The following is a 25,238-nucleotide window of genomic DNA, read 5'->3' as shown; positions in this document are numbered from 1 at the left end:
TCTGTTCTAAATAAATCTGGGGCTGGGCATGGTGGCTCACGCCTGGAATCCTAGCGCTTTGAGAGGCCGAGATGAGAGAATTGCTTTGAAGGCCAGGAGTTCAAGACCAGCCTGGGCAACAAAGCAACACCCCCATGTCTCCAAAAAAAAAAATTAAAAATTAACCAGGTATGGTAGCATGAGCCTGTAGTCCCAGCTACTTGGAAGGCTGAGGCAGGAGGATTGCTTGAGCCCAGAAGTTCAAGGTTACAGTAAGCTATGATTGTGCCACTGCCCTCCAGCCTGGGAGGCAGTGATACCCTGTGTCTAAAAAAATTAAATTTAAATTAAAAAATACATAAATGTGGACATTCTGTTTTAGTGTTTGATCATGATTTGTAAGTGTTCGTTCTGTGAAATCACCTCATGTTCACAAGCACCTGATACTGCAGCCTTCCCTGCCATGCTGTTTCTGCACTTTCGCCTAGCGGTTTGTGATTTATATATTGCGATGCCATGATGTGGAGTAAAAAATACCCTCAACCATATCTTCATTATGCTTGATGATGATTTCAAGTTTACAAAGCCCACTTCATCCTGCTGAATGCCAGGAACTTATGTCCGTCACAAATCCTCGTCACAACTTGAGTCCCTGTGACAGTGAAGTCCCAAGGCCTGGTTGGAATTCTGTTGTTGCATTTGTGACCACAGGACTCTTGCCTCTCTCCTTTCAGCCTTGGCCCCTCCGTTGTGGGTTTGGCTCGGTACTCCAATGTCTCCCAGCACAGCCCGTCCAAGAAAGCCCTTTATAACAAACACCTCCCCGAAGGGAAGCTGCTCACAGCCAGGGTCCTACGGTAGGTGCCTTCCCGTTCTCTCTCTCTCTGTAATGTGAATCAAACCCCTTTCTCCAGGAGCACTGGGAGGAGATTTCAGGGTGAACTGTAAACCCAATGGCTTGCGTAGTGGTGTTCAGATGAATAAAAGGCCTTTGTTTGGAACCTTCTCCCCCAGTCCCTGTGAAAACAGGTGGTAACTCATCTCTGCATAGCCCCTGTTGTTGGGGATGGTGGAGGGGGCACCACATCTACCCACTGTATTTTTCTACTAAGCATGAAAAATTGTGCAAATCATTCTTGAGAATATTGAGTGGATTCCCAAGGCAGATGGGGCAGGGCCCAGAATCGTGGGCTGATCAGGAGGAAGAAGGCCTGGGCTGCCTGCGGTGCTCTCTGCTTTTTATGATGTCTTCATCTCCCCTTGTCTTGCTCTGTCATAGCCTTAACCACCAGAAGAACCTGGTAGAGCTGTCTTTCCTCCCCGGAGACACTGGGAAGCCGGACGTGCTTTCTGCTTCCCTGGAAGGGCCACTTCCAAAGCAAGAGGAGAGGAAAACAGAGGCTGAGGAGAGAGACCAAAAAGGGGAAAAGAAAAATCAGAAAAGGAACGAGAAGAAGAACCAGAAGGGGCAGGAGGAGGTGGAGCTGCCCAGCAAGGAGAAGCAACAGCCCCAGAAGCCACAGGTGCAGAAGCGGGGCAGGCGGGAGCGCCGGGAGTCTGGGAGTGAGCAGGTGAGGTCCCACGGAGGGCTGCGGCTGCCTATCCTCCTGGAGGGACAGCCGCGAGGGCGTGGGGACAGGGCGCCTGGTGGGGCCGAGGGAAGGTGTCGCCTGGGGCTGCAGGAGGATGCTCCTAGGCATTCTCCCACCTGGCCTCTCAGGAAAGAGTGAGCAAGAAGCCAAAGAAAGCCGGCTTATCAGAGGAGGACGACAGCCTTGTGGACGTGTACTATCGGGAGGGAAAAGAGGAGGCAGAAGAGACGAATGTGCTGCCCAAGGTGAGGGTGATGTCGCGGGGAGGGGAAGGCTGCTCCAGGCGAGGGAAGAGCTGGGCCATCCTCTGCCTCATCCTCTTTTACTTCATTTCTTGTAAAATACGAAAGCAGGGGCTGTCAGTTGCCTCCATTGACCATCAGCTTCTTGAGGACAAGGGACCCTTTTTACCCAGAGCAGGCTACATAAAATAAATTCTAAGGAATATTTATTGGGTGGAACTGAATTAAATTAGGAGGCTGGGCAGATAAAGAGGAGGCTGAGCCGTTCTGAGCCTGCATCCTCCAAAAGATGAGAATAGTAATACCTGGGCTGAGAGGACTGGGTATGGGATGGCTTATACCCGTCTGGGCAGTTCCTCCCTGCCACCCTCAGAATTATTGTCATATCTCTGTCCCAGCTCTACTGTTATTTTTATTTTTATTATTTTGAGACAGAGTCTCGCTCTGTCACCCAGGCTGGAGTGCAGTGGCATGATCTTGGTTCACTGCAACCTCTGCCTCCCGGGTTCAAGCAATTCTTATGACTCAGCCTCCCGAGTAGCTGAGACTGCAAGTATGCACCACCATGCCTGGCTAATTTTTGTATTTTTAGTAGAGAGGGAGTTTCGCCATGTTGGCCGGGCTGGTCTCAAACTCCTGACTTCAAATGATTGGCCTGCCTCAGCTTCTTAAAGTGTTGGGGTTACAGGCGTGAGCCACCACGCCTGGCCTCTATGGTTATTTTATATACTGGTATGCATATGCATGTGTGTATGTGAAAATTTTGTTACCTAAATAAATGTATTTACAAAGAAAACTTTTATGTCACTGCTATAAAGTTTCCCCAGTGGGCTGGGGCCTGGCATGGCGTAGGAGGAGAGGAGAGGAGGGGTCTCTGGGCTTGGTAGGAGTCCATGCTCCCCCAGGTGGGCTGGGGCGGGGGAACAGGGAGCAGCCTGAGCCAGGTGCTTTCTTTAGCACCTCTGTGTTCCTCCAGGAGAAGCAAACCAAGCCAGCAGAAGTGCCCCGGCTACAGCTATCTTCAGGCTTCGCTTGGAATGCGCGACTAGACTCTCTGACCCCGGCCTTGCCACCTCTAGCAGAGAGCTCAGACAGCGAGGAGGATGAGAAGCCACACCAAGCCACGGTGCTGTATTTTGCAGGGCATGTCCTTTTTGCAGGGACCCCTTGGTGTCAGTCTCTTGTGCTCTGTTCCTAGACTGGGTGTCTTCCTGGGTGAGTGGGGGAGGGGGCAGCGGCCAGTCCCAGGCCAGGGTGTATATATAGAGCCCTGGGCTGCCCAGCCAACTCGTGGCTTCCACCACAGACCTCCCCTAGGCCGTAAGGAGCAGATGACTCACTGTGTTTCTGCCTTCCATAGCAGAAAAAGAAAAGCAAGAAAGAAAGGGAATTGGAGAAGCAGAAGGCAGAGAAGGAACTGTCCCGCATTGAGGAGGCGCTGATGGATCCTGGGCGGCAGCCAGAGTCCGCGGATGATTTTGACCGACTGGTGCTGAGTTCCCCCAACAGCTCCATTCTGTGGCTGCAGTACATGGCTTTCCACCTGCAGGCCACGGAGATCGAGAAGGCCCGTGCCGTGGCTGAGAGGGCCCTTAAGACCATCTCCTTCAGGTCTCAGCTTTGCCCCAGGGAGCACTGTGTCTCCGCATGTTCTGGGCTGGGAGGTTTCTCAACCTGTGGGGTAGCTCCTCCTAGGCAGGCCGGCAGCATTTTGGGTGGCTGCCACCAGGGGCCCATGGGTCCCCAGGCTTTCTGCCATAGGTGTGGCCATCTGTGAAATAGATCTACTCATTTATATTTTATAGTCCTCTTCCCTGAAACTGCTAAGGGTAACCTTCACAAGAGTCTGTACACTTATACGAGGGAACCAGTTTGAGTAAGAAAAGAACTCACTACATACCTGAGCGAAATCCCTGTGGTGGTTTTCCAAACAGAGAGGGAGTTTTTGAGGCCTAATGAAGAGGGAAGGCAGTCCTTTGCTTCATCCTCTTAGCTTGAAGAGAGAATCAGACCCAGGACTCTGCGTCCAGCCCAAACCTCAGGCCCGTTTGGGATCTGGTGGGCATCCTTTCTAGGAATGGAGGCAGAATCCAGGAGAGCCTCAGACCCAGCCATTGGGGTTGGGGCAGGGGTTCTTAATGCTGTGGGGGCTGTGGGGACACAGTCTCTTAGGGTCTGCATTTGGGGTGGGATCTGAGGACACAGATAGAGCCTGGGAGGGGGAGATGGTTCCTGAGTCTGTCTGGATGGGGCGGGAGGCTCACTGGTCTCATGTGGAGCTCATGTGCTGACTGCTCTCCCTCCAGAGAGGAGCAGGAGAAGCTGAATGTGTGGGTGGCTCTGCTGAACCTGGAGAACATGTACGGCTCTCAGGAGTCCCTGACCAAGGTCTTGAGCGAGCCGTGCAGTACAATGAGCCTCTCAAAGTCTTTCTGCACCTGGCTGACATCTACACCAAGTCAGAGAAATTCCAGGTAGGAGGTTGGGCCACAGACAAACTCCTGGGAGTCCCAGGGCCACAGTCTCAGGGAAGAGCCCCTGGGGTTCTGGGTCCAGTCCTGCTGTGAGCTTGCCACCCAACATCGGGGCCCCAACTTCCCCAGATTCCAAGTAAGAGAAGTCATTTCCCTCACCTCTTCTTCAGGCCTATGGGGTCAAGGTGAGGGAAGGAGTGGCTTTGGAAGTGAAGGGGCAGTGGACCACTGGTGTGTCTGCCTTGGGCTGCTGGCAGGGCATCACAGACAGAAGGGGATGTCCCAGCCCAGTATCCGCTCTGGCGGCTCTCCTACTCCCCCTTGTCATTCTCATGTTCTCCTAGGCCAGGACTGCCCTCCTGTGGGTGCAGATCAGCAGGAATCCCCTCCATCGTATTGTGCCTGTCCACTGTGCCCTTCTGTGAGCCTCCCTCCCACTCCTCTCAGGTCTCTAGCATTAGGCCCTGAGAGTGATTTGGCGTCTGGGAGCCCAAGTCTAGCTTCTTGTGAGTGTTGCTGCTTGTCTGTCTTGTGCCCTCTGTAGTATCACACTCTCCTCAGCGCGCCTTGTCTTTTCCCACAGGAAGCTGGTGAACTCTACAACCGGATGCTGAAGCGTTTCCGGCAGGAGAAAGCTGTGTGGATCAAATACGGCGCCTTCCTTCTGCGGAGGAGCCAGGCTGGGGCCAGTCACCGCGTGCTGCAGCGAGCCCTGGAGTGCTTGCCTAGCAAGGAGCGTGAGTGCTCATTCCCAGCTCCTGAGCCCATGAGCACTCCAGAATGGGGAGTAGGGAATGGCCAGCATTGCTTCTTCGAAGTCAGGAGAGCCTTGTGAGGGCTTTCCTCTCGCTGCCTGTCGATTCTGTGCCCCTGAGCATAACAGTGCATGTTACATTTCAAATGCCAGGCTCCAAAAGATGGAGGAGCAAAACGCAGTTAGCACTAGTTCTGTTGCCCCTGGGATCCCCCACCTCTTGTGTGCCCAAAGAGTGGTGTGTCTGCAGTGCCCATTTGTGTATTTGGCCCCAAACCCACCCTACCTTCCTTTTGGGTCTTTGTCCCTCTTGTCACAACCTGGGTCTTGGGACCCAAGAGCAGGGAGTCAGGCGCACGCCGACCCTGCGGAACACTGTGTTGTGGTGAGGGGGCTGTCTGCTTGTTGGGTCTCTGAGCCGTCCTCTCCCTGCAGATGTGGATGTCATTGCCAAGTTTGCCCAGCTTGAGTTTCAGCTGGGGGACGCAGAGCGGGCCAAAGCCATTTTTGAGAACACGCTGAGCACCTACCCAAAGCGCACAGATGTCTGGTCGGTCTATATCGACATGACCATCAAGCACGGCAGCCAGAAGGACGTCCGGTGAGTGGGGCAGCTGGCCAAGGCCGAGTTCCTCAGGGCAGGGTGTGGTAAGCACTGGTCCCACAGCAGCTTTCAGCATCCCAGTCCTCTTACTTGATCTAGAAAACCAGCTTGAGGTGATGCCCCAGGCCCAGTGACATTCACTTCTTCAACTTCTCTTTCTGCCTCAAAGGCCAGCATCTGGTCTGTGTCTGAAAGGAGGTAGCCTCATCAAGAGACTCGAGTTTCTCTCATAATTAACACTGTCCCTGACTCTCATTGTAGACCACTTTCACAGGCATTCTCTTGCTTTTGACCCCAGCATCTCCACAAGACAGGGAGGGTTTAGAGATGAGTAGACTGAGGTCCAAAAAGAACAGGTGCTTCACCCAAGCCCTTCAGTGAGCTGAGCTTTTCTCATAGAAAAGCTCAGTATGTGTGTTTCTCACTGTTGTGTCCCCCATCCCAGTAGCTTTGTCCTGATCACTGTGTGGCTTTAGACAGGGAAGTCCCTTACCATCTCTGGGTGTCCATCTGCTCATCTGGAAGATGAGGGTGGTAGTGCCTCTCCCCAGGGCATCATGTGAGTTCGTCATGGATTAATAAAGATAATGGTAGAAGTGGGAGTCCTGGATGGGAGAGGGTCCTGGTTCCAGGGCTGAGAGCAAGAAGGTGAGTGCTAGGCAGGAAGCATGTGGCCTGGGACTGAGAGGCAAGCGCCACTCTGCTTTTCCTCAACAGGGACATCTTTGAGCGGGTCATTCATCTGAGCTTGGCCCCCAAGAGAATGAAGTTCTTCTTCAAGCGCTACCTGGACTACGAGAAGCAGCATGGCACTGAGAAGGATGTGCAGGCAGTCAAGGCCAAGGCCCTGGAGTATGTGGAGGCCAAGAGCTCAGTGCTAGAGGACTAGTGGCAGGCTGGCTCTGTGGGACACTGTTAACAATGGGCCAGCCCGGCCCCACCTCGAGTGCCCTGGGCACTTGGAAAACTGTTAACCTCAGGACTCTATTTAAATGCTGCTTTTTCTGCATTTAAATAGAGAATGGGGGAATCCTGTCAGGATGAAAAGGAATTTGAGATTTTTTAAATTCCTCTTCGCTTGCTTTATTTTCAGTACCAACTTGTTATCTTTTTCCTTATCTGAGGCTACTTGGGGCTTGTGGGCAGCAGGCCCCTGGACTCCCAGAAATGCTGAGGGTCCCTCTTCCAGGGGAGTTCCCTGGGGAGCAAGAGTGTAGGGGCTACTCCTGAGGGTCTTGTGGTCAGGGTCCTGCTTTGTCCCTGGCAGGCTGTCAGTCCAGCCGGAGGGGTCAGTAGGCTCCAGGGAGTGGGCCCTCCCCTCTGATCTTGGAGTCTCTGGGCGTTCCTTCAGCCTCAGCCTCACTGGTACCTTCTGGCCTTTAGGGGAGGCTATGAATCTGGGATAGGAGGACAAATTCAGAGCCCAGAGGGGAAAATGGAGAAACCTGGGCTGCTGAGGAAAGCCACGGGTGTTGGCGTGAACTGATGATGTCTCATCCCACGCCCACTATGGCCACATTACCTAACCTCTCCATATCTGGGCTATTCAAGGTCTTGGAGGCCAGCACAGACCCAGCTAGTTGTTGAAGCCAGTTCTTTTTTGGCTTGGTCATGAGGGAATTAAAAGTTTTCTCTGGCAGAGCTTTAAGTGTCCTGAGAGCTTTTCCATGGGAAATGACTGAGTCGTATGCCAGGAAGCCGGACAGGGCCAAGGGAGAGCATCCAAAGGTTCTAGAGGTGGGGCGGGTGGCGGGCAGGGATGGGAGGAAGGAGAAGCTGGGGCTGGCCTGCTTCTTGGACGTGAGCACTAGGTTACAAGAGCTAGTTCTGGCCTGCCCACTGAGCACAGAATCTTGTGACTCGTGAAATTTCAGACTGTTGCCTTCTGAGAAAGGCCCGGCTTCATCTGTTCCCCACACCAAATCAGATAATAGAACCCAACTGCAAAGAGATCATCAGCCCCAGAGCCTTCCCCTGTGTTGAACCCCTGGCACTCCGTGTACCCTCCCTGCCACCCCTGTGGGCCATTTTAGTCCTGTCCCCTTCCCTAACACAGGGCATAGGATTTGGGCCTGGCCGTATGACCACCAGCCTGCTGTGGCATGCCCATTCAATCACGCCGACACCAGGCTAGTCCTTCTAGTAAGAAAAACTTTATCAAAAATTTAAATATATAAAATAAGGCCAGAGGCTGCCCTGGAGGCCGCTTCCCAGTGGTGCACTGCTGCGCTGGGTGTCCCTATGCAGCTAGACACATGTTAACTGCATAGAGTACCATAAAGGAGCCCACTGGTGAGCTTCACTGTCACCTGGTCCTGCTGGCTGGGGCTTCCATTGTCTACTGGGTCTCTCCACACCCCAGATTGCCTTGTGCTCCTTTCCCCTGGCCAAGAAGATGCAGTTTTTAAAAAATCCTCTTCTGATATGGATGTGAGCAAGCAGTGGGGTTCAGTTTGGGACCAAGTAGTGCCATTTACAAAGAGCATGGGAAGCAGCTCCTTAGGAGGCGAGCAGGGCCATCTCCACGTTGTCAGGGGCTGCACCGTTGCCTGCCAGACCCTGGGCCCACTTGTGTAGGCGGCTGTAGAGTGGGAGGCCCTGATTCTCACGGTACAAGTAGACACCGGTGATGGCATTCCACTGTGGCCGTGGCTGCGTGCCTTCCACTGGGAAGTTAGCAACCAGTTCCTCATCATCCTTGTTGAGCGCCACAAAGCCAAAGAAGCGGCGCACATTGTTGGCAGCGAGCACCCGAGAGTGCACCTCGGCCGTGCGCTGGAACAGCTGGTCCTCATTGGCACGGTACTGCGCCCAGTAGGCCTCCTGGCGGTAGCTGAGTGGCGAGCAGTAATGCTTGAGGCACTTGGTCAGGAACACCAGGATGGCCACCACGCCGATGAGCAGCCACCCAAAGAGCTGGCCAGAGAATGGGCACAGTTCAGGAGGGGCGAGGAACTGCCTGAGCCCTACCCCCCGGAGCGAATGGAAAAGGAGCAAGTTCCACTTGTGTAAGAGAAGCAGGCCCTTGTGGCTGTGATTCCATCGCTTCCTTACCCCCTTTAACTCACACTCTACTTGCCTGTGTTTTTTGCTGCCACCCCTGCAACCTTAAGAGCACCTCTTTCCCCTGCCATCATCTCAGGCCATCAAAACCCAGCTCAACCTGCCAGGCTCAGCTCAGATGCCACCTCTGGGAAGCCTTCAAAGGCCCTTCTGGGAGCACTTGTGCCTTCCCTAAATCTCCCATGGCCTGGTTCCTCTTATCACCATCTGCCTTGTTTGGAGGATACACGTGCTTGTCTGAAATGCTTGGAGGGTAAGGACAGGCAAGGTCATCCTTGTTTCACCACTTGCTCCTGTACAGAGATCTGAGGGCATTTGATCAGCATCAAATAAGTATTTCTTTGTCTACCATCTTCCAGCTCTGGTGCTGTCTCCAGCCTTTTCTCTATTTACGTTTCTTTTTCTTTTTTTTTTTTTTTCTTTTTGAGATGGAGTCTTGCTCTGTTGCCCAGGCTGGAGTACAGTGGCGTGATCTTGGCTCACTGCAACCTCCATCTTCCGGGTTCAAGCAATTCTGCCTCAGCCTCCCAAGTAGCTGAGATTACAGGTGCCCGCCACCACGCCTGGCTAATTTTTGTATTTTTAGTAGAGAAAGGGTTTCACCATATTGGCCAGGCTGGTCTCCAACTCCTGACCTCCAGTGATCCACCCACCTTGGCCTCCCAAAGTGCTGAGATTACAGGTGTGAGCCACTGCGCCCAGCCTCTGTTTACATTTCTTATTTACCCAGAGAAGAAACCTTTTAGAAAACCTGTGCTCCCTTGAGGTCAGGAGTTTGAGACCAGCCAGGCCAACATGGCGAAACCCCATCTCTACTAAAAATACAAAAATTAGCTGGGTGTGGTGGCTGCGTGCCTGTAATCCCAGCTACTTGGGAGGCTGAGGCAGGAGAATTGCTTGAACCCAGGAGGCGGAGGTTGCGGTGAGCCAAGATCGTGCCACTGCACTCCAGCCTGGCAACAAGAGTGAGACTCCATCTCAAAAAAAAAAGAAAAAAGAAAAGAAAACCTGTTCTCCTTCCTATCTCTCCCTCACCCGCTGCTTCTCTAAGTTAACACTTGCAGCTGAGATTTTCTGCTACTTCCCAGTTCTCTTCCCTTGCCCTCTGTCCCTTGACCAACCTCCTCTCCCTTCAGAGCCCAGCTAAGGCTCAGGACGCCAACTGCATCTTCCAGACTCAACACTCCATCCTGACCCAAGGGACTCCCCTTAGGTCAGCAACACTTGAGGCTGACTCAGTGCTTGGCTGGGCCCTTCCTGGGATAGGAATGTGTTCATCCCCAGAGCCAGCCACACTCCACTGTCAAGGGCCCATGCTCAATCTGGCTGGGGTAAGGGGCTTATCTGTGATTGGAATTGCCCAGACTGAGCCAGAAGAATGTTCCTTTAATGTTTAAAACTAATTTGGTCATATACAAGTGAGATTTACAGTAAAAAAAAAAAAAGTTGATAAAACTCTATCTTGTTTGTGTCTGGAATTGGCCCTTGCCCCACCATGCACCAGTTAACCAGCCCTGATACCTAACGCTAGTGCTTTCCCACAGACCTCAGCCCCTGAGGACCAACCCCAGTTTTAGCACTAGGCCATCCCCGGACCTGCCACCAGCCACCACTAGGGAAGAGGAGCTTCCCTTTGCACAGCTCCTTACCTGGGACTCATACCTGAGCCTGCGGCTGACCTCCTCCCGGAAGTCTGACAGGTTGTCAGGGTTCTCGTTGCAGGGAAACCTGGCCAGGATTTCGGTGGCGTGGGCTGATGGGAAGTGCTCTTCCCTGGCCGTGAGTGAGGAAGGGTCTACGAACTCACTGAGAGCACAGACATAAGCCTCGCCACGCAGCAGGGAGATGACAGACCAGGTGACAGGGGCCACAGCCGCACGGCCCAGGATGGAGCTTAGAAGGAGGAAGGTGGGGGCGGCGGAGCAGTTCTTGGTCCTCCGGTGCTGGCACTCGGCCACGAGGTTCCAGGTGTGGTTGTTGAGGATGATGCCAATGATGAAGAGCACCAGGGCGGGCACGCCGATGGCCGCCAGCCCGTAGAGGTAGTTCCGGGCCGGTGAGCAGGGGCAGTGAAAGGCCACCACAGAGAACAGCTCCTGGCTGCCCACCGTGCCCAGTGCCACCAGGCCGTTGAAAATCATCACATCCTTGCTCTTGAAGAAGAGTGACAGGAAGCGGAAGTTCTCTGCGATCAGGGCTGCCATGGCGACAGTTGTGGCAGGGTGGATTGCAGGAGAGGAGGTAGGAGGAGACGGGATTGATGGTTGCTGGTGGTACTAGGAAGGGGCACAGGCTGGGAGGCGCTGGATGGCAGGGTGTGGTTGTGCTATTTTATCCCCAGCTGTGGTTGGCCTGGTGTTTCCTGTGGAGCAGATGACCGATAAGTGTTTCCCTCTGAAAACCAGGAGTTGAGGAAGATGCTAGTGTGGACAGGCTGGGGAGAAAGGAAGGACTGCAGGGCCCCAGGGAAGTGACAGTTATCACTGTTCACTGAGTTCCTCCAGGGCGCATGGCACCCCTCATTTCCCATCCTCACAGTCCCACGTCGAGCTGTGTGCCCGCCGTGCACCAGGGAAAGTGAAGGCTTCCTGAGGACGAGTGGGATTCAAGCTTGGGTGACCTGCCTCAAATGCTTAGGTTCTTTTTGCCACCACGAGCTTCTCCTGGGGTAGGGCTTGGGGGTGGCCCATGGTGCTAGTGCATGTGGGGCACTGACCAGCTTTCCCTCTGGGAGTCCAGGTGGTGCACATTAGCAGAGGGGCCAAGGACTCCCTGGATCCAGGGCGTGTCCTTAGGGCCTCAGCCTTGAGGATGTAAAAGCTAGAGTGAGTGTCCGGGTGGATAAGGGACTTGGACAGGATCCTGCCGTGTGGGCTGGGGTGGGCACAGCAAGACGCCAGAATCCCTGGAGTTCGCAAGGACCTTATCTTTTTGGAGACCTCAGGGTCTGATCACACTTCATGACTGTTCTCTGGGCCTCAGTTTCCTCATCAGTGAAAAGAGGATAAATCATCCTGACCCTTGCTCTTTCCTAGGGATGTTGGAGGGAAAGAAAAGAATAAAAGATGCCTGATTGTGCTCTGTGTGAAACTCTCCATCTCTCTCACCCTGTCTTGTCTTTGGGGTGGCGACGATTCTCCTGCCTGCAAAGATCAGGGAACTGAGACCTGAAGAGGATCAAGTGCCTTGCTGAGGCCAAAGAAATACAGAGGTGCCACAGCAGGACCTCTAACCACAACCTAAGGAGACTTGGGAAGTGGACAAGGGTGATTCTGCACTAAGTGAACCCTCTTTTTTTCTGTCTCCTACTGACCTTGCCGTGTCCATCCACGAGTGTCCCGAAGAACCTCCTCTTCCGCAGCCGTGACCCCCCTCCTATCCAGCAGCCTCCCGGCAGCCCCGCTCCACCCCGCCTGCCAGCAACAGGAAGCCCTGGTGAGAGCAAAGGCTCAGAGGTGCCACCAGCTCATCCGGAGATTATTCTGCCTTGGTCTGGGCTGCAGCGACACTGGCAACCTGCCGGGAAGTGGCCATGGCCTCGGGCAACAGCGAAGTTTAGCCCAACTCCCTTCCCAGCCTCCACCCACACAAGCCTGAGAGACAGGCCAGGGTGTGGCCCCATGTCCTCCCCATCTGGAGGGTGAAAAACAAAAGTCCCCAGGCCAGAGGAAGCCAGGGAGTGGAGGGATGGGGTGAGCGCCAGACACAGAGGGACCTGGCCCTGTTTCCTTCCATGCTTCATGGAGGGATCACCCCTTCTAGATCACCCCTTCCGTCCCTGCCAAGGAAGGCTGCCAGATGGGCTCAGGCAGAGCCATGTGGCCATGTGGACTCCAAGAAAAGGAGAAGCTGGAGGAGGAGGACCAGGAGGAAGAGGAGGAGGAGGAGGAAGAGGAAGAGGAGGAGGAGGGCAAGGAAGAGGAGGAGGAGGAGGGGGAGGAGGAGGGGGGAGGAGGAGGAGGGGGAGGAGGAGGAGGGGGAGGAGGAGGGGGAGGAGGAGGAGAAGGGGGAGGAGGAGGAGGGGAGGAGGAGGAGTCGGAGGCTGATTCTTCTCCCACTTCACAGCCTGGAGCTTCCACCCTAACTTCCTGGGAAAGGCAGTTTGCATCACTGCTGGGGATGAATGGGTTAAAGTCGGCCCCCTCTGCCCCATCCTTTTCCCTTCTTGGCTTCTAGGCTCCTAATTAGCTCCCTGTGGAGGCCCTGGGTTCATAAACTGGCTCGAAGTGGGGTACAAGATACCTGCACAGGGTGGGTGGTGAGCAGAGGATGAGCCAGGCCATCTTCTGAGACCACTGCCCCCAGGCCAAGGATGGGTCACATCCAGACCCCCCGTGGGACCTCCTCCAACATCAATGACGACAGGAGACCGGCGGCTCGGGGAGGGGCAGGACTGCTCCCTGCTCAACCGGGTGGAGGGAACCTCAGCTAGGGGCCTCTCTCCCTCTGGGCAGCGTGGGACCGGCCCCACCATGCTCCGCTGACACCTGGCACACCCCAGGGAGGGCGCCTTCCTTACCTGGGGCCAGCTGTGGGCACTTGTGGCCATGGCCTCCTCGGGGCAGGACTCTCCAAGTGGCCTCCAGGAGGGCGGTGCAGGGCAGCGGCAACCTCAGCCGTTCCCTCCCGCTTTTCTTCTGCACGGGAGCCTGGGGCTGGTGGCGGCTTCAGACTAATCTAACTCCAGAAAAGAGAGAAGAAAACAGTGGGATGGAGTCTGCGCGCCAGTGAGTGGAAAAACAGCCTCCCGGCGCCACCAGGCAGAGGAGGGCGGGCCCCGAGGGCGGCGCGAGAGGAGAGGAGCCGAGAGGAAGTTGAGGTGCCTGTTCTGCAGCTGCTGCGCGTCCCACCGACCCGCTGCTCACCGTCACTGGGCCGTGCTGGCCCTCCGCCCTCGGCCCCGACCGGGCCCCGGCCGTGCTCCACACCAATGGGACCAGTCGGGAGGGCCACGTGGGGGTGTGGAGGCATTGGGGAGATCTGACCTAGACCTGCCCCCCATGACAGTTTCAAGAGCACCCCACGTACTTGACCCCCGCTGGGCAGAAGCTACCGAAGGAGACCCCGCGAGGGTCAGGGGAGGGTGTCGTCAGACCCGCGCTGAGCCCTGCAGGATGCTCAGGGCCAGGGACCCACCCTCTTCTGGTCCTTCTCCCTCAGAGTTGTCCATTGACTGGACAAACCATCCCCAATGCTGGCTCTTTGACCCATAGTCAGCTAACTCCCTGGGACCTGCTTCGGATCCCTGGAGGGCTGAGGATTGAATTCAGGAGCCTAGGCATTCTCGGGGGCCTGCAGGCAGAGCTCCAACTGGTGGGTTAAAGTTACAAGGAGGCAGGTTTCTGAAGGAAGCCCTGTGTAATAATCAGAGCTGCCCAGCCTGTATCTAAAAGTGGTCAAGATGCAGGCTGAAACGTCACGGGTCAGGAATGCTGCAGAGGAGAGTCTACGGACAGGCTAGATGACCCTTAGCATGGAGGGAGAGGACCCCCGACATCTGTCAGCTCTGTAGTGCTGGTGGAGGGAGAGGACCCATGACACCTGTCAGCTCTGCAGTGCTCATGGTTCCGCCATGGTGGAGCTGCCGAGTGACCCGCTGGCCTCCCTAAGCTGGGCTTGACCATATGTAGGAAGGAAAGAAAAGGTACCAAGGTTTGCTTGTTTGTTTATTTGTTTGTTTCAGATCCCAGCATGTGCTAAACACAGTCCCAGATCCTTCCCTAAAAGTTATCTTCCTCTATCCTCACCACAATCCTGAAAATCAGGTCTTTTTTAAAAAATAATTTTTTCATTTAAAAAAATTATAAATCTTTTTCTTCTTCTTCTTCTTCTTCTTCTTCTTATTATTATTATTATTATTACTTTATAGAGACAGAGTCTTGCTATGTTGCCCAGGCTGGTCTCCAACTCCCAGGCTCAAGCGATCCTTCCTCCTTGGCCTCCCAAGTGCTGGGATTACAGGCATGAGCCACTGTGCCTGGCCAAGCAGGTCTTCTAATATCCACTTTATAGACAGACACACTGAGGCTTAGAGTGGCTGGGTGACTTGCCACAAGTCCTGCAGTGCTGGTATTTGAACTCAGGTGTGCCTGACCCAAAGCTTTGCTCTCCTTCACATTTGTACCTCCTGATACCTCCGGGCCTTCTCTTCCCACTGGAAGCACCGCTGCCCACCAACATACACCTTATTTTTTGCTCATTCTAATCCTCCCCAGCTTCAGAGCCCATACCAACTCCTACCTCCTGGAAAAGCCCTCCCAGCCCACCTTGGCCCACAAAGATATGAGCAACTCCTCCCAAATAATTAAGAGGAGGGAAACTGGACCCCAGAAGTGGGAATAGAGAGAAGGATGGATAAAAAAGGATGGAATCATGCCAAGATCAAAATGAATTCTTAGATTCTTGGGACTTACGTCTCAGAGCTGAGGGCGGTGCTGAGAAACCTATCTGTACCTCTGTTTCCTCCTCAACAAGATGGAAGCTCGAGTGTTTGTGTTGCTGTCTCATCCCTGCCCAGGGGAGGAGGAAGGAAGTCCTTAGGTTCAGAAATCAACAAATACATTAGCCACTCTGTGCTGGGTGCCTACCATGTGCCATGTGCGTTTACACAGAGCAACCCCATGATGGCGGGCAGGGGGTGCCTCATCCTCATTGTATAGATGAAGAAACAAAGGCACAGGCAGTGATGCAGCTGGTCCAGGGACAGGGTTTGTGAGTGGTAGAGACACCATTTGACCCAGTTCTGTCTCACTGTGGAATCTGAGCTGCTTTCCCTTTACGCTGCTGTCTTCCACCCTCATCCCACCTGGGCTAGAGCCTCGGAGCTCCTCTTAGCCTCTTAGAACTCCATCCCCAAGAGGTGGGGTCTTTGAGAAAAATGGAGAGACTTCAGCTTCTGTGTCTAACTTCTCAAGCCTTGGGGATGGTCTGATTTCCCCCTGAGACCTGGATGTGAGGGGGGTATTAAGGTGGTTTTCAAAGACCCCTCTACAGGAGGACTTTTGTGCTTGGTTGGTGCCAAATAAACACGCAGTCCACCTGGACAATTGTCACGTGACCCCCATGGTGACCACACACTCTGGCCTCTTCCATGTGAACCTAGCTTCTGACATCTTGTCTCATCGCCTGTCACCCCAGGTGTGTCACACCAGGTAGGCTGCGTGTCATGTCCTTATGGACCTGCCCCAGCCCACCCAGTCTCACCTAGGACACGCTTGCCCAAATCAGAGGGCTCCCACTTCATGAGACACCTGGATGATTCCCACTCCCTGAGCCCTGAGCATAAAGGAAGAGAGGTACTGAAAAGTCACAGATGAGAATGGACCCTGGGGCAGGGATGTCTGTTGAACCTGGGAGAAGATGGTGAATTCACATCAGCCTGGGAAGGGCTGGCAGAGGGGAGCCATCAGTCCCTGTACCTGCCATGACAGTTCCGACCCCTTTAGACTAATACTGCTCATGGGCCCACTGCCCTAGGGCCATCCAGGGCAGTGTCACACCTGAAGGCATCAGATCCCCTTCCAGCTCCAAATTTCCTGCCTCCAATGGGCAGGCGAGTGCTAGGGAGTGTGGATCTGCCTAGAGGAGTACTGCCCAGCACTGAAACCCTTCCTTGTTCCACCTGGTTTGGGAGTTGGAGGGGCTGTGGGCTCAGATCCCCGTTCCTGCCTCTTCAGCTGGCCACGCCTCACACTTTGCTGAAGTAAGTGGCCACCTCCTTACGCGGAGGCCGGGGCCTGCCCCCAGCCCAGCCATTGCCCATCAGCGGTGGCTCCTCCTGGCCCAGCCGCAGAGGCGGTTTGCATTTGTGCCAGCTCGTGAGCAGCTTGTTCATGGTGCCTTGATCCGTGATGCCACGCAGCTTCTCCCTTTCCTCCTCTGCACCATCGGGGGTCGTGGGGGCAGCTGCGGAAGCAGGGGCCGTGGCCAGTGTCCCATGGGTGTGACCCAGCTCCAGGTCATGGTTCATGGCCTCGAAGAACTGCTGGATGCAGACCTTGGCAAAGGCCTTGGCGTGCTCTGTGCACGTCTCGTCGAAGAGCTTGCGCTCGATGTCGATATAGTGGGACCAGTACTTGCTCTTGAGGAAGGCGGCCTGCGTGAAGCAGGGCCGCACAGAGCGCACCACGAATGCCAGCAGTGTGGTCAGCAGCACGAAGGACCAGCCCAACGCCTGTGGGGAGACGAGAGAGAGTCACGGGGCACTGTCCTTGGGCCTCTGAGCCTGTTCAGACTCCCAAAGCACTCTCTATGCCGGTGCCTCTAGCGCAAAGAGCACAAATTGGGCAAGTGAGCTTGCCTCTTGGCCTCCGTTTCCTCATCTGTAAAATGGGCATAGAAATTGAAATAATGGAGATAGGTGCACCTCATGGAAAGAAGATCACGTGGGTAAAGCACCCACCATGCTGGTGGGGCACCCATGGCCCAGGAGTTAAGTGGGCAGACCCTGGAGTTAGGCTGCTTGGGTTTGAATGCTGTCTCCACTACTTACTAGTTGACTAGGAGCAAAGCACTCAACTGCTCCGTGCCTCAGTTTCCACACCTATAAAGCAGCTGGTGGTAGCACCTATCTCAGAGTGTTGTTGTGAGGACTGAATGTGATAAGCGTAGTGCAGTGCCTGGTACCCAGTGCTCAGTGACTATTAACCATTACTGTTGTGCCAATAGGCCCTCACTTACTTACTGTGCCTCTTCTTTCAGGAAGCCTTCCTTGATCTCCCCAGGCCATAGTGGCCCATTTTCCTCTGAGTCCTGAACCTCTCCTTTGGCTCCTGGTATCGTCACCAGTGCCAAGTGAGCACCTCCTCTGTGTCGGTTCTGAGCTGGGCCTTCAGGGGTCATGGAGGCGAATCAGGCAAGAACTCAAACTCTGCGCTGAAGAGCACCCTGCGCTTGGTTCCAGCTCTGCTCTGTCAGCTCACTGCAGGGCACGGGGCAGGATGCTCCCCTGGCCCATGCTTCAGGGTTATGCCCCAGCCGCACAGAGAAGCATTTGGGCAGATCAGGACTGGGGCTGAGGGCAAGCCCAGGTGCCTATCATGGGGCCAGGCAGGTCGTGACAGAGCACACAGGGTGGGGAGACACTGAGCATGTGCACAGGCTGGGGGCGCCCCAGGCTGTTCTAGGAGTACATGCGGGCCCGGTGGGGCTGGATCTTCTGGATTTCCAACTTGGAAATCTGATTTTTATGTGAAAAATTCTGATTTTTATTTTAATTTTATTTACTTTTTTGTTTTGAGACAGGTCTTACTGTGTTACCCAGGCCGGAGTGCAGTGGCACAATTACAGTTCACTGCAGCCTTGACCTCCCAGGCTCAAGCAATCCTCCCACTTCAGCTTCCTGAGTAGCTAAGACTATAGGCGTGTGCCACCAAGCCTGGCTAATTTTTTTCTTTTCTTTTCTTTTCTTTTGAGACAGGGTCTCACTATATTCCCCAGGCTGATCTTGAACTCCTGGGCTCTAGCAATCTTCTTGCCTTGGCCTCCCAAAGTGCTAGGATTACAGACATGAGCCACATCGTACCCGGCCCATTCTGGTTTTTAGAAGATGCCAACAAATTCTAAAGTTGAATCTAGAATTCAGTCTCTGAAGGCCAAATGAAACGTGTATAGGCCAGGCAGCCTGTGGCCTCTGGGGCCCACTCAGCTTATGATGTGGTGGCTTAAAGGTCAGGTGGAATGACAGCTGCCAAGGCTCTGAGGCCGGGGACGATGGGATGAGTGCCCACAGGAGAGGAGGCACAGGTTAGGGAGGAGAGGGAAGTAGAGTTCAGTTGGGATGCTCAGAGTGTGACATTCACCAGGGCCATCTGGGTGGTGATAGAGGCCTCCCAGGAGAGAGGCCCCTGCTAGGGTGGGAAGCCAGGGGTGTCTGGACTTGCCAGGGCAGAGCGTGCACGCTTCTCCAGCCCTTGCAGGGCAGGCTGGCCCCAGCCCCTTGCCCTGACAGCACCTGGTCTGCCAGCTGTGAGGGCAGGCTGCCTGGGTGGTCCTCCCCACATGGCACTGACTGGGTTGGAGAAGGCCTGAGAGGCTTGGATGGGTAAGCATGGAGGGGCAGAGGATGTGGGAGTAGGGCTGGGGAGGACCCTCACTCTGGCTGACCCGTCAGTGGTCTCTCCAAACTGCCTTTCCATCACATCCCAACAGGGCCTCTCTCTCACCCATGCACCCCCTTCCAGGACACCCTGGTCCTCAGCCCCCACTCCCCAGCAGGGAAGCACGAGATGGGGGCATTTGCCAGGGAAATGTACCCAAATAGCCTAGCCACCCACTGGCCTCACCACTGCCGGGGCCCGGAAGAGGGAAAGCATGCAAATTCCTCCAGCTTCCAAGCTCAGAGATCAGGATGGGGATGCAGGTCCACTCTGGGGACCTCAGGACAGGGGTCAGGCCCACTCACCAGAAGCCTCTGGACAGAGGGAGCCAACGCACGTTCTCCGGATGGCCCTGGGCTGAGGGCAGACGCGTGGCTCTGCCTTCAGCCTCAGTTGGGAAGATGCCCCCCAACACCTCGGAGCTCCACCTGAGCAGAGGCCCCATTTTGAGAGGTAGGGGGATAGGGCCCTCCCAGAGGGACCTTGATCTGCCAGGGAGACCCAGCGTGAGGCCATGCGGCCGCCTCACCTGGGAGATGCAGCGGAGGTAGCGCACGGCCACCTCTCGGGCCAGCAGCCAGTCGCCATCATAGATCTCAGGGCAGGGCACCCGGGCCAGCAGGCGGGCGAGCTCAGGGGCAGGTAGGCTGGGTGCCAGGCTGCCGTTGCCCAGTGTGGTCACGGGCACAGCAGTACAGAAGGCACAGAGGAAGCATTTGCCATCGAGTAGTGTGACGGCCACCCAGACGACGGGCGCGATGAGGGCGCGCTGGGCCATGGAGCAGAACATGTAGCGTAACACAGCGGGGTCCTTGGCCCGGTGGCCCGGCGGCCGCTTCCACTCTTCGGCCAGCATGGACACGTTGTTGTTCATGACCAGGCCAAGCAGGAAGAGCACCAGGGGTGGCGCCAGCAGGATGCCTGCACTGTAGGCCGCATTGTAGCCCGGCAGGCAGGGGCAGTTGAAGTCGAAGGCCGAGTACATCTGGGCACTGGCCAGGGCCATGATGCCACAGATGCCGTTCATGAAGGACTCCTGGTTGGACTGCAGGAACTGGAAGATCATCCGGAACTTGTCCATCGTGCCCCCTGCGGGGCCTGGCCTCCTCTTCCCAACTCACTGCTGCCTCCAAGAGGGCCCCTGCTGCCCACCCTGCCCACTGGGTGACCACCTCATGACTCGGGCTCTCCTGGCTGGGACCAGCAGAGCTCAGAGCAGAGGCTGAGGTCACTGTCGCTTTGAGGAATCTTCAGTCAGGTGCTGGCTGAGAGGGTGCAGATTGACCAATCCTGTGGGTCCAGCCAGGGCTGTGCCCCTCCCTCCTGGGCTTCTCTGTCTCTGCAGCCGCCTCCACCTCTGGCGCTAGCACCTGCTAGAGACCAGCTTTCTGTGGGTGTGGGAGGCAGGCAGGGAGAGGAGGGAGAGAAGGCTCAGACACAGGCTGGGAAGACACTGTCTCCAGCAGGGCTGGAGTTTGGAGAGTCCAGGGCTGCTGCAGGGGCCTGAGCTCCTGGACCTTGTCTTCTGGGCTCCTAGGAAGCTCATCGCCCTCCTTCTGGCCTTCCCACTGGGGGTCTCCTCCATGCTGTATCAGAATCCCAGAGGGCTCCTCCATCAGTTCCCTGACGACAGTGTGGTGCTGCGGTGGTGGTGGCTGCAGTGAGGGTGCTGCTGGTGGTCATGGGGATACTGGCCACAGAGGGGATGGCAGTGGTGGTGGGGGGGATGGTGCTAATGTGGACATGGCGTAGAATGAAACATCCTGGATTTGCTGGCAGAGGACTTGAATTTGACGAGTTGCCTGGGCAGGGGCTGTGGCCTGTGAGTGTGCTGCAGGGGTCCTTGTGTCAGCCTGCCTGTGTCTCTGTGGGTGTGCCTGTGTGTTTGTGGGCTGTGGATGGTAAACCCTTTCCTGGCTCCACCTCCGACCTCTACTTCCCCAATCAAAAAATAAAAGGGTCTACACGCTGACAGCAAGGGGGTGAAAAAATTAAATGGGTGGGGTGATGGGGTTTCATGCCTGGAGTTTGGGCCTCCAGAGTGCCTGCAGAAACCTGGCCAGCCCCCCTCCACAGACACATCAAAGAGGAGGAGCTGAGCATGCTCGCTCTGACGCCCAGGGCTCTCCCTGACTTCCCAAGGGCAGGTCAGGTCCAGCTCCAGCTGGGGGGCTCCTGTCTGGGGAAAGGGGTGGGGTCTGGGGCTGAGACAGAGCCTGGCCAGGACATCTCCATGGGGCCCACAGATCTGTGCCTCCCCATGTGTGCCCACATGTGAGCTCACTGTGCCTTTGGGCCTCTGCATCTGTGTATCTGTGTGTGTGTGTGACCACGTTAGTGGTCTTTGTGTCTGAGGGTCTCTGTATCACTGTCCAGAACCAGCATTGACCCAGGCTTGCCCTGGGTGGAGCCCTATGGCAGGCACTTACATGCATTGCCTGTGTAACCTTCGTACAATCCTGTGGAACAGGTACTACCATCCCCATTTTACAGAGATGGGGACTGAGGCTTGGAGAGGTTATCAGCTGAGAGTTACCCAGTTTGTAGGTGGAGGAGTGGGACTGGAACCCAGGCTAGCCCTCTCTTGGGGGTGGGAGTGGGGGGTGGAGGAGGGGTCAGGAAATGTTTTTTGGCCTTTCTCTTCTGGGCGAATCAGGCTCCTGTTCTGCTGGTCTGGGTGGAGATGCTGGAGTGTCACCAGTAGGATACAGTGGGGAAGGATGTTGCTCCCCTCGCTGTCAGGCTGGGCTTCGGGCAATTGGAGCCCCCAGGCTGGTAGCCTCTGGAAGACCCTTGCAGAGGCTCCCCAGGGAACACCATAGGTGGATGGCCGGATGAGGGAGGTCCAGTGATGGAGGCGACCTACCCTGCTCGTCTCCTGCAGTGTTTGCGTGCATGGCCAACAGCAGGTGTGAGCTGATGCCAGAGCTGGGGTGGGCTTGGGGTGGTCTAGGAAACCAGGAGGGGTGGTTTCAGGGGGCCACCTGGAATTCTGTCTTGTATATTGCACATAGCTCCCTGTTTGTAGATAACGTGCCTTTCTAGTAGTGCCCATACGGCCTGCTCTAACCACATGTACACATTCTGCAAATTCTAAGTGCAGTGTTATTTTAAAATACTTGAGGCTGGGCACAGTGGCTCACACCTGTAATCCCAGCACTTTTGGGAGGCCAAGGTGGGAGGATCGATTGAACCCAGGAGTTTGAGGCTATGGTGAGCCATGATCACAACACTGCATTCCAGTCTGGATGACAGAGCAAGATCCTGTCTCTAAATAATAATAATAATAATAATAATAATAATAATAATAATAATAATAAAATACTCAATATAAGACAGTTTGATTAGATTCTCAATCAATCATTCTCATTATCATAAGAATTTTGGTTGCAGGTGGGCAGTGTGGCTCACGGCTGTAATCCCAACACCACTTTGGGAGGCCAAGGAGGGAGGATTGCTTGAGCCCAGGAGTTTAAGACCAGCCTGGGCGACATAGAGAGACCCAGTCTCTATGCCCGAAAAAAAAAAAATGTGTTACAGTTGTCATTGAGAGTGAAGAGTGAGGGTTAATTCTTTTTTTTGAGACAAGGTCTCACTCTGTCACCCAACCTGCTGTGCAGTGGCATGATCTCAGCTCACTATAACCTCTACCTCCCAGACTCAAGCCATCCTCCCACTTCAGGCTCCTGAGAAGCTGGGACTATAGGTGTGCATCACCATGCCCGGCTAATTTTTGTATTTTTTCCTGGTCTCAAAAAAAATTATCAACTACTTGGGGTAAGTTTTTTTGTGGGTGGTGTTTATCCAACATTTGAAGAAATCATCATTAAAGAGCCTTCATGAGGGTGGGTGTGGTGGCTCACACCCATAATCCCAGCACTTTGGGAGGCCGAGGTGGGCAGAGAACAAGGTCAGGAGATCAAGACCATCCTGGCTAACACGGTGAAACCCTGTCTCTACTAAAAATACAAAAACTTAGCCAGGCATGGTAGCGCACGCTTGTAGTCCTAGCTACTCGGGAGTCTGAGGCAGGAGAATCGCTTGAATCCAGGAGACAGAGGTTGCAGTGAGCCGAGATCGCACCATTGCACTCCAGCCTAGGTGACAGAGTGAGACTCCTATATTAAAAAAAAAAAAAAAAAAAAAAAAAAAGACCTGATGAGCTGGGAGTGGTGGCTCATGCCTGAAATCCTGGCACATTGGGACACTGAGATGGGAGGATCACTTGAGCTCAGGAGTTCCAGACCAGCCTGGCCAACATGGTGAAACCCCATCTCTACTAAAAATACAAAAATGACTGGGTGCAGTGGCTCACACCTGTAATCCCAACACTTTGGGAGGCCGAGGCGGGAGGATCACCTGAGGTCAGGAGTTCGAGATCAGCCTGGCCAACATGGTGAAACCCCATCTGTACTAAAAATACAAAAATTAGCTGGGTGTGGTGGCGGGCACCTGTAATCCCAGCTACTTGGCAGGCTGAGGCAGGAGAATCGCTTGAACCCAGGAGACGGAGGTTGCAGTGAGCCAAGATCATGCCACTACACTCCAGCCTGGGTGACAGAGCAAGACTCTGTCTCAGAAATATAAATAAATAAATAAATAAATAATAAACAAATAAAATAAAGAGCCTCGAATAGGAATTGCCTGTGGTCATTTCATGCAAAAAAAACACCTGATACTAAAAAGTGCTCACAAAAGCAAGCTCATTTCTCATTTTGAGAAGTTTAGGAGGTTTTATTTGGATGTTTTACACAAATCTTTCCTAATACTTTATATTTCATTTTTTCCTATCATAATTATATAAGATAAAGAAATAGTAATCTTTTTGTTTTTTTCACTAGGCATCCTATGGATGTCTCCTAGTTCCCTCCCTGTGGCCCAATGTTGTATATCTACACCATCATGGATACACCTCCTGTGGGAGGTGATTAGGCCATGAGGGTGGAGCCCTCGTGAACGGGATAGGTGCCCTTATAGAAGGGACCCTGGACCCTGGGCCTCCACTCCGCAAGGATACGGTGAGAAGACAGAACCCAGCCTCAGGTACACTCATCTCAGACTTCCAGCCTCCTGAACTGTGAGAAATAAATGTTTATTGTCTGTGGTATGTTTTGTTACTGTGGCCCAAGCTGTTGGACACAGGGACACCCCTGGGCTCCCGGGCACCACCCTTCCCTCATGCTGCTGCTCTCCTAGAACACGGTCGTGCCTCACTGCCCATCCAAAGCCACATCCAGGCCCCACCTGCTCGCTCCTTGTTTCTTCCACTCAATGGTCAAGTTTTTCTCTTAGCAAGAAGCTGGCCGGGTGCGGTGGCTCACACCTGTAATCCCAGCACTTTGGGAGGCTGAAACGGGCAGATCATTTGAGGTCAGGAGTTCAAGACCAGCCTGACCAACATCATGAAGCCCCGTCTCTACTAAAAATACAAAAAAAAAAAAAAAAAAAAATTAGCCAGGCGTGGTGGTGTGTACCTGTAATTCCAGCTACTCTGGAGGCTGAGGCAGGAGAATCACTTGAACCCAGGAAGTGGAGGTTGCAGTGAGCCGAGATCACGCCACTGCACTCCAGCCTGGGCGACAGAGCGAGACTCCCTCTCAAAAAAAAAAAAAAAAAAAAAAAGCCATGTCACAGAGCTAAGAGCAACCCAACCGGTGATCTGGGTTCGAGTCTCAGCCCGGCCACACACTAGCCAGGGACCTTGGGCAAGTCATCTAACCTCTGGGCGCTGCAGCGTTCTCATCGGTGAAATGGAGAGAATGATAGCGCCTGCCTCCCAGGTGGTTGTGAGGATTCAATCAGCTGTGCAGGTCAAGAGTTTCGCAGTGCGCCAGGCACACAAGGAGTGGTCGTGAACCATCTTTACAACACTGTAATAATAATAGTGATCATCTCCGCACCTGAGCTTCAGTAGTGCATTTTCAAAATCTGTATTAGTTTTCTATTACTGCTGTTACAAATGTCCACAAATACAGTGGCTTAAAACAACGTGAATTTTTTTTCTTGTAGTTCTGAGGTCAGGAGCCTATAATGGATCTTGGCTGGCTAACATCAAGTGGCTGGCAGGCTGTTCCTTCTGGAACCTCTAGAAGAGAATCCATTTCCTCGTATTCTCTACTGTGTAGAGGACACTCACATTCCCTGGCTTGTGACATCGCATTCCTCCAACCTCTGCTTCCCTCATCACAGCTCCTTCTCTGACTCTCACCCTCCTCCTACCTCTCTCTCTCTTTTTTTTTTTTTTTTTTGAGACGGAGTCACTCTGTCACCTAGGCTGGAGTGCAGTGGTGCGATCTCAGCTCACTGCAACCTCCGACTCCTGGGTTCAGGTGATTCTCCTGCCTCAGCCTCACGAGGAGCCGGGACTACAGGCATGCATCACCACACCTGGCTAATTTTTGTATTTTTAGTAGAGACGGGGTTTCACCATGTT

General features: G+C 54.2%; 3 protein-coding genes across 6 annotated transcripts in view; 1 reads left to right on the top strand and 2 right to left on the bottom strand.

Moving 5' to 3' along the window:
* The window catches only part of PDCD11 (programmed cell death 11), a 51,845-nt gene extending 44,558 nt beyond the window's left edge, over positions 1-7,287 (top strand). Inside the window, 10 exon segments of the mRNA XM_030807475.1 lie at positions 714-836; positions 1,259-1,550; positions 1,700-1,816; positions 2,790-2,939; positions 3,177-3,424; positions 4,120-4,202; positions 4,205-4,287; positions 4,871-5,024; positions 5,477-5,642; positions 6,363-7,287. Coding sequence (XP_030663335.1) covers positions 714-836; positions 1,259-1,550; positions 1,700-1,816; positions 2,790-2,939; positions 3,177-3,424; positions 4,120-4,202; positions 4,205-4,287; positions 4,871-5,024; positions 5,477-5,642; positions 6,363-6,534 — 1,588 coding nt within the window. The 3' untranslated portion in view covers positions 6,535-7,287.
* A 492-nt stretch (positions 7,288-7,779) lies between these two features.
* CALHM2 (calcium homeostasis modulator family member 2) lies at positions 7,780-13,531 on the bottom strand. Of its 4 annotated transcripts, XM_030807482.1 has the most exons (4): positions 13,228-13,332; positions 12,022-12,140; positions 10,358-11,070; positions 7,780-8,561 (listed from the first exon to the last, which is right to left on the bottom strand). In XM_030807482.1, the coding sequence occupies exons 3-4, from the start codon at positions 10,910-10,912 to the stop codon at positions 8,145-8,147; spliced, it is 972 nt and encodes a 323-aa protein (XP_030663342.1). In that variant the 5' UTR covers positions 10,913-11,070; positions 12,022-12,140; positions 13,228-13,332; the 3' UTR covers positions 7,780-8,144. The 4 variants fall into 4 exon arrangements, with proteins under 4 accessions (XP_030663342.1, XP_030663344.1, XP_012361256.1 ...); XM_030807484.1 differs by lacking the exon at positions 12,022-12,140 and having other exon boundaries at positions 13,228-13,531; XM_012505802.2 differs by lacking the exon at positions 13,228-13,332 and having other exon boundaries at positions 12,022-12,249.
* Positions 13,532-14,505: 974 nt separating this feature from the next.
* CALHM1 (calcium homeostasis modulator 1) lies at positions 14,506-20,029 on the bottom strand. Its single transcript, XM_003255426.2, has 2 exons — positions 19,335-20,029; positions 14,506-16,881 (listed from the first exon to the last, which is right to left on the bottom strand). Exons 1-2 carry the CDS (start codon positions 19,884-19,886, stop codon positions 16,396-16,398), a joined length of 1,038 nt encoding a protein of 345 aa, XP_003255474.1. The 5' UTR covers positions 19,887-20,029; the 3' UTR covers positions 14,506-16,395.
* Positions 20,030-25,238: the final 5,209 nt, after the last annotated feature.

The sequence above is a fragment of the Nomascus leucogenys genome, chromosome 3 (genome assembly GCF_006542625.1).
Source record: "Nomascus leucogenys isolate Asia chromosome 3, Asia_NLE_v1, whole genome shotgun sequence".
In the NCBI taxonomy this organism is placed as follows: Eukaryota; Metazoa; Chordata; class Mammalia; order Primates; family Hylobatidae; genus Nomascus; species Nomascus leucogenys.
Note: the sequence above shows the minus strand (reverse complement) of the source record. Positions and strands in the feature narration are given on the sequence as shown.

What these genes read in the sequence shown, in the direction of transcription:
- CALHM1 (XM_003255426.2), bottom strand. Translation starts at nt 19,886, where the DNA reads ATGGACAAGTTCCGGATGATCTTCCAGTTCCTGCAGTCCAACCAGGAG. An exon ending in ACCTCCGCTGCATCTCCCAG is followed by an intron (nt 16,882 to 19,334) that starts GTGAGGCGGCCG and finishes GTCTCCCCACAG; the next exon opens with GCGTTGGGCTGGTCCTTCGT.
- CALHM2 (XM_030807484.1), bottom strand. Translation starts at nt 10,912, where the DNA reads ATGGCAGCCCTGATCGCAGAGAACTTCCGCTTCCTGTCACTCTTCTTC. An exon ending in GGCTCAGGTATGAGTCCCAG is followed by an intron (nt 8,562 to 10,357) that starts GTAAGGAGCTGT and finishes TTCTCTGGCCAG; the next exon opens with CTCTTTGGGTGGCTGCTCAT.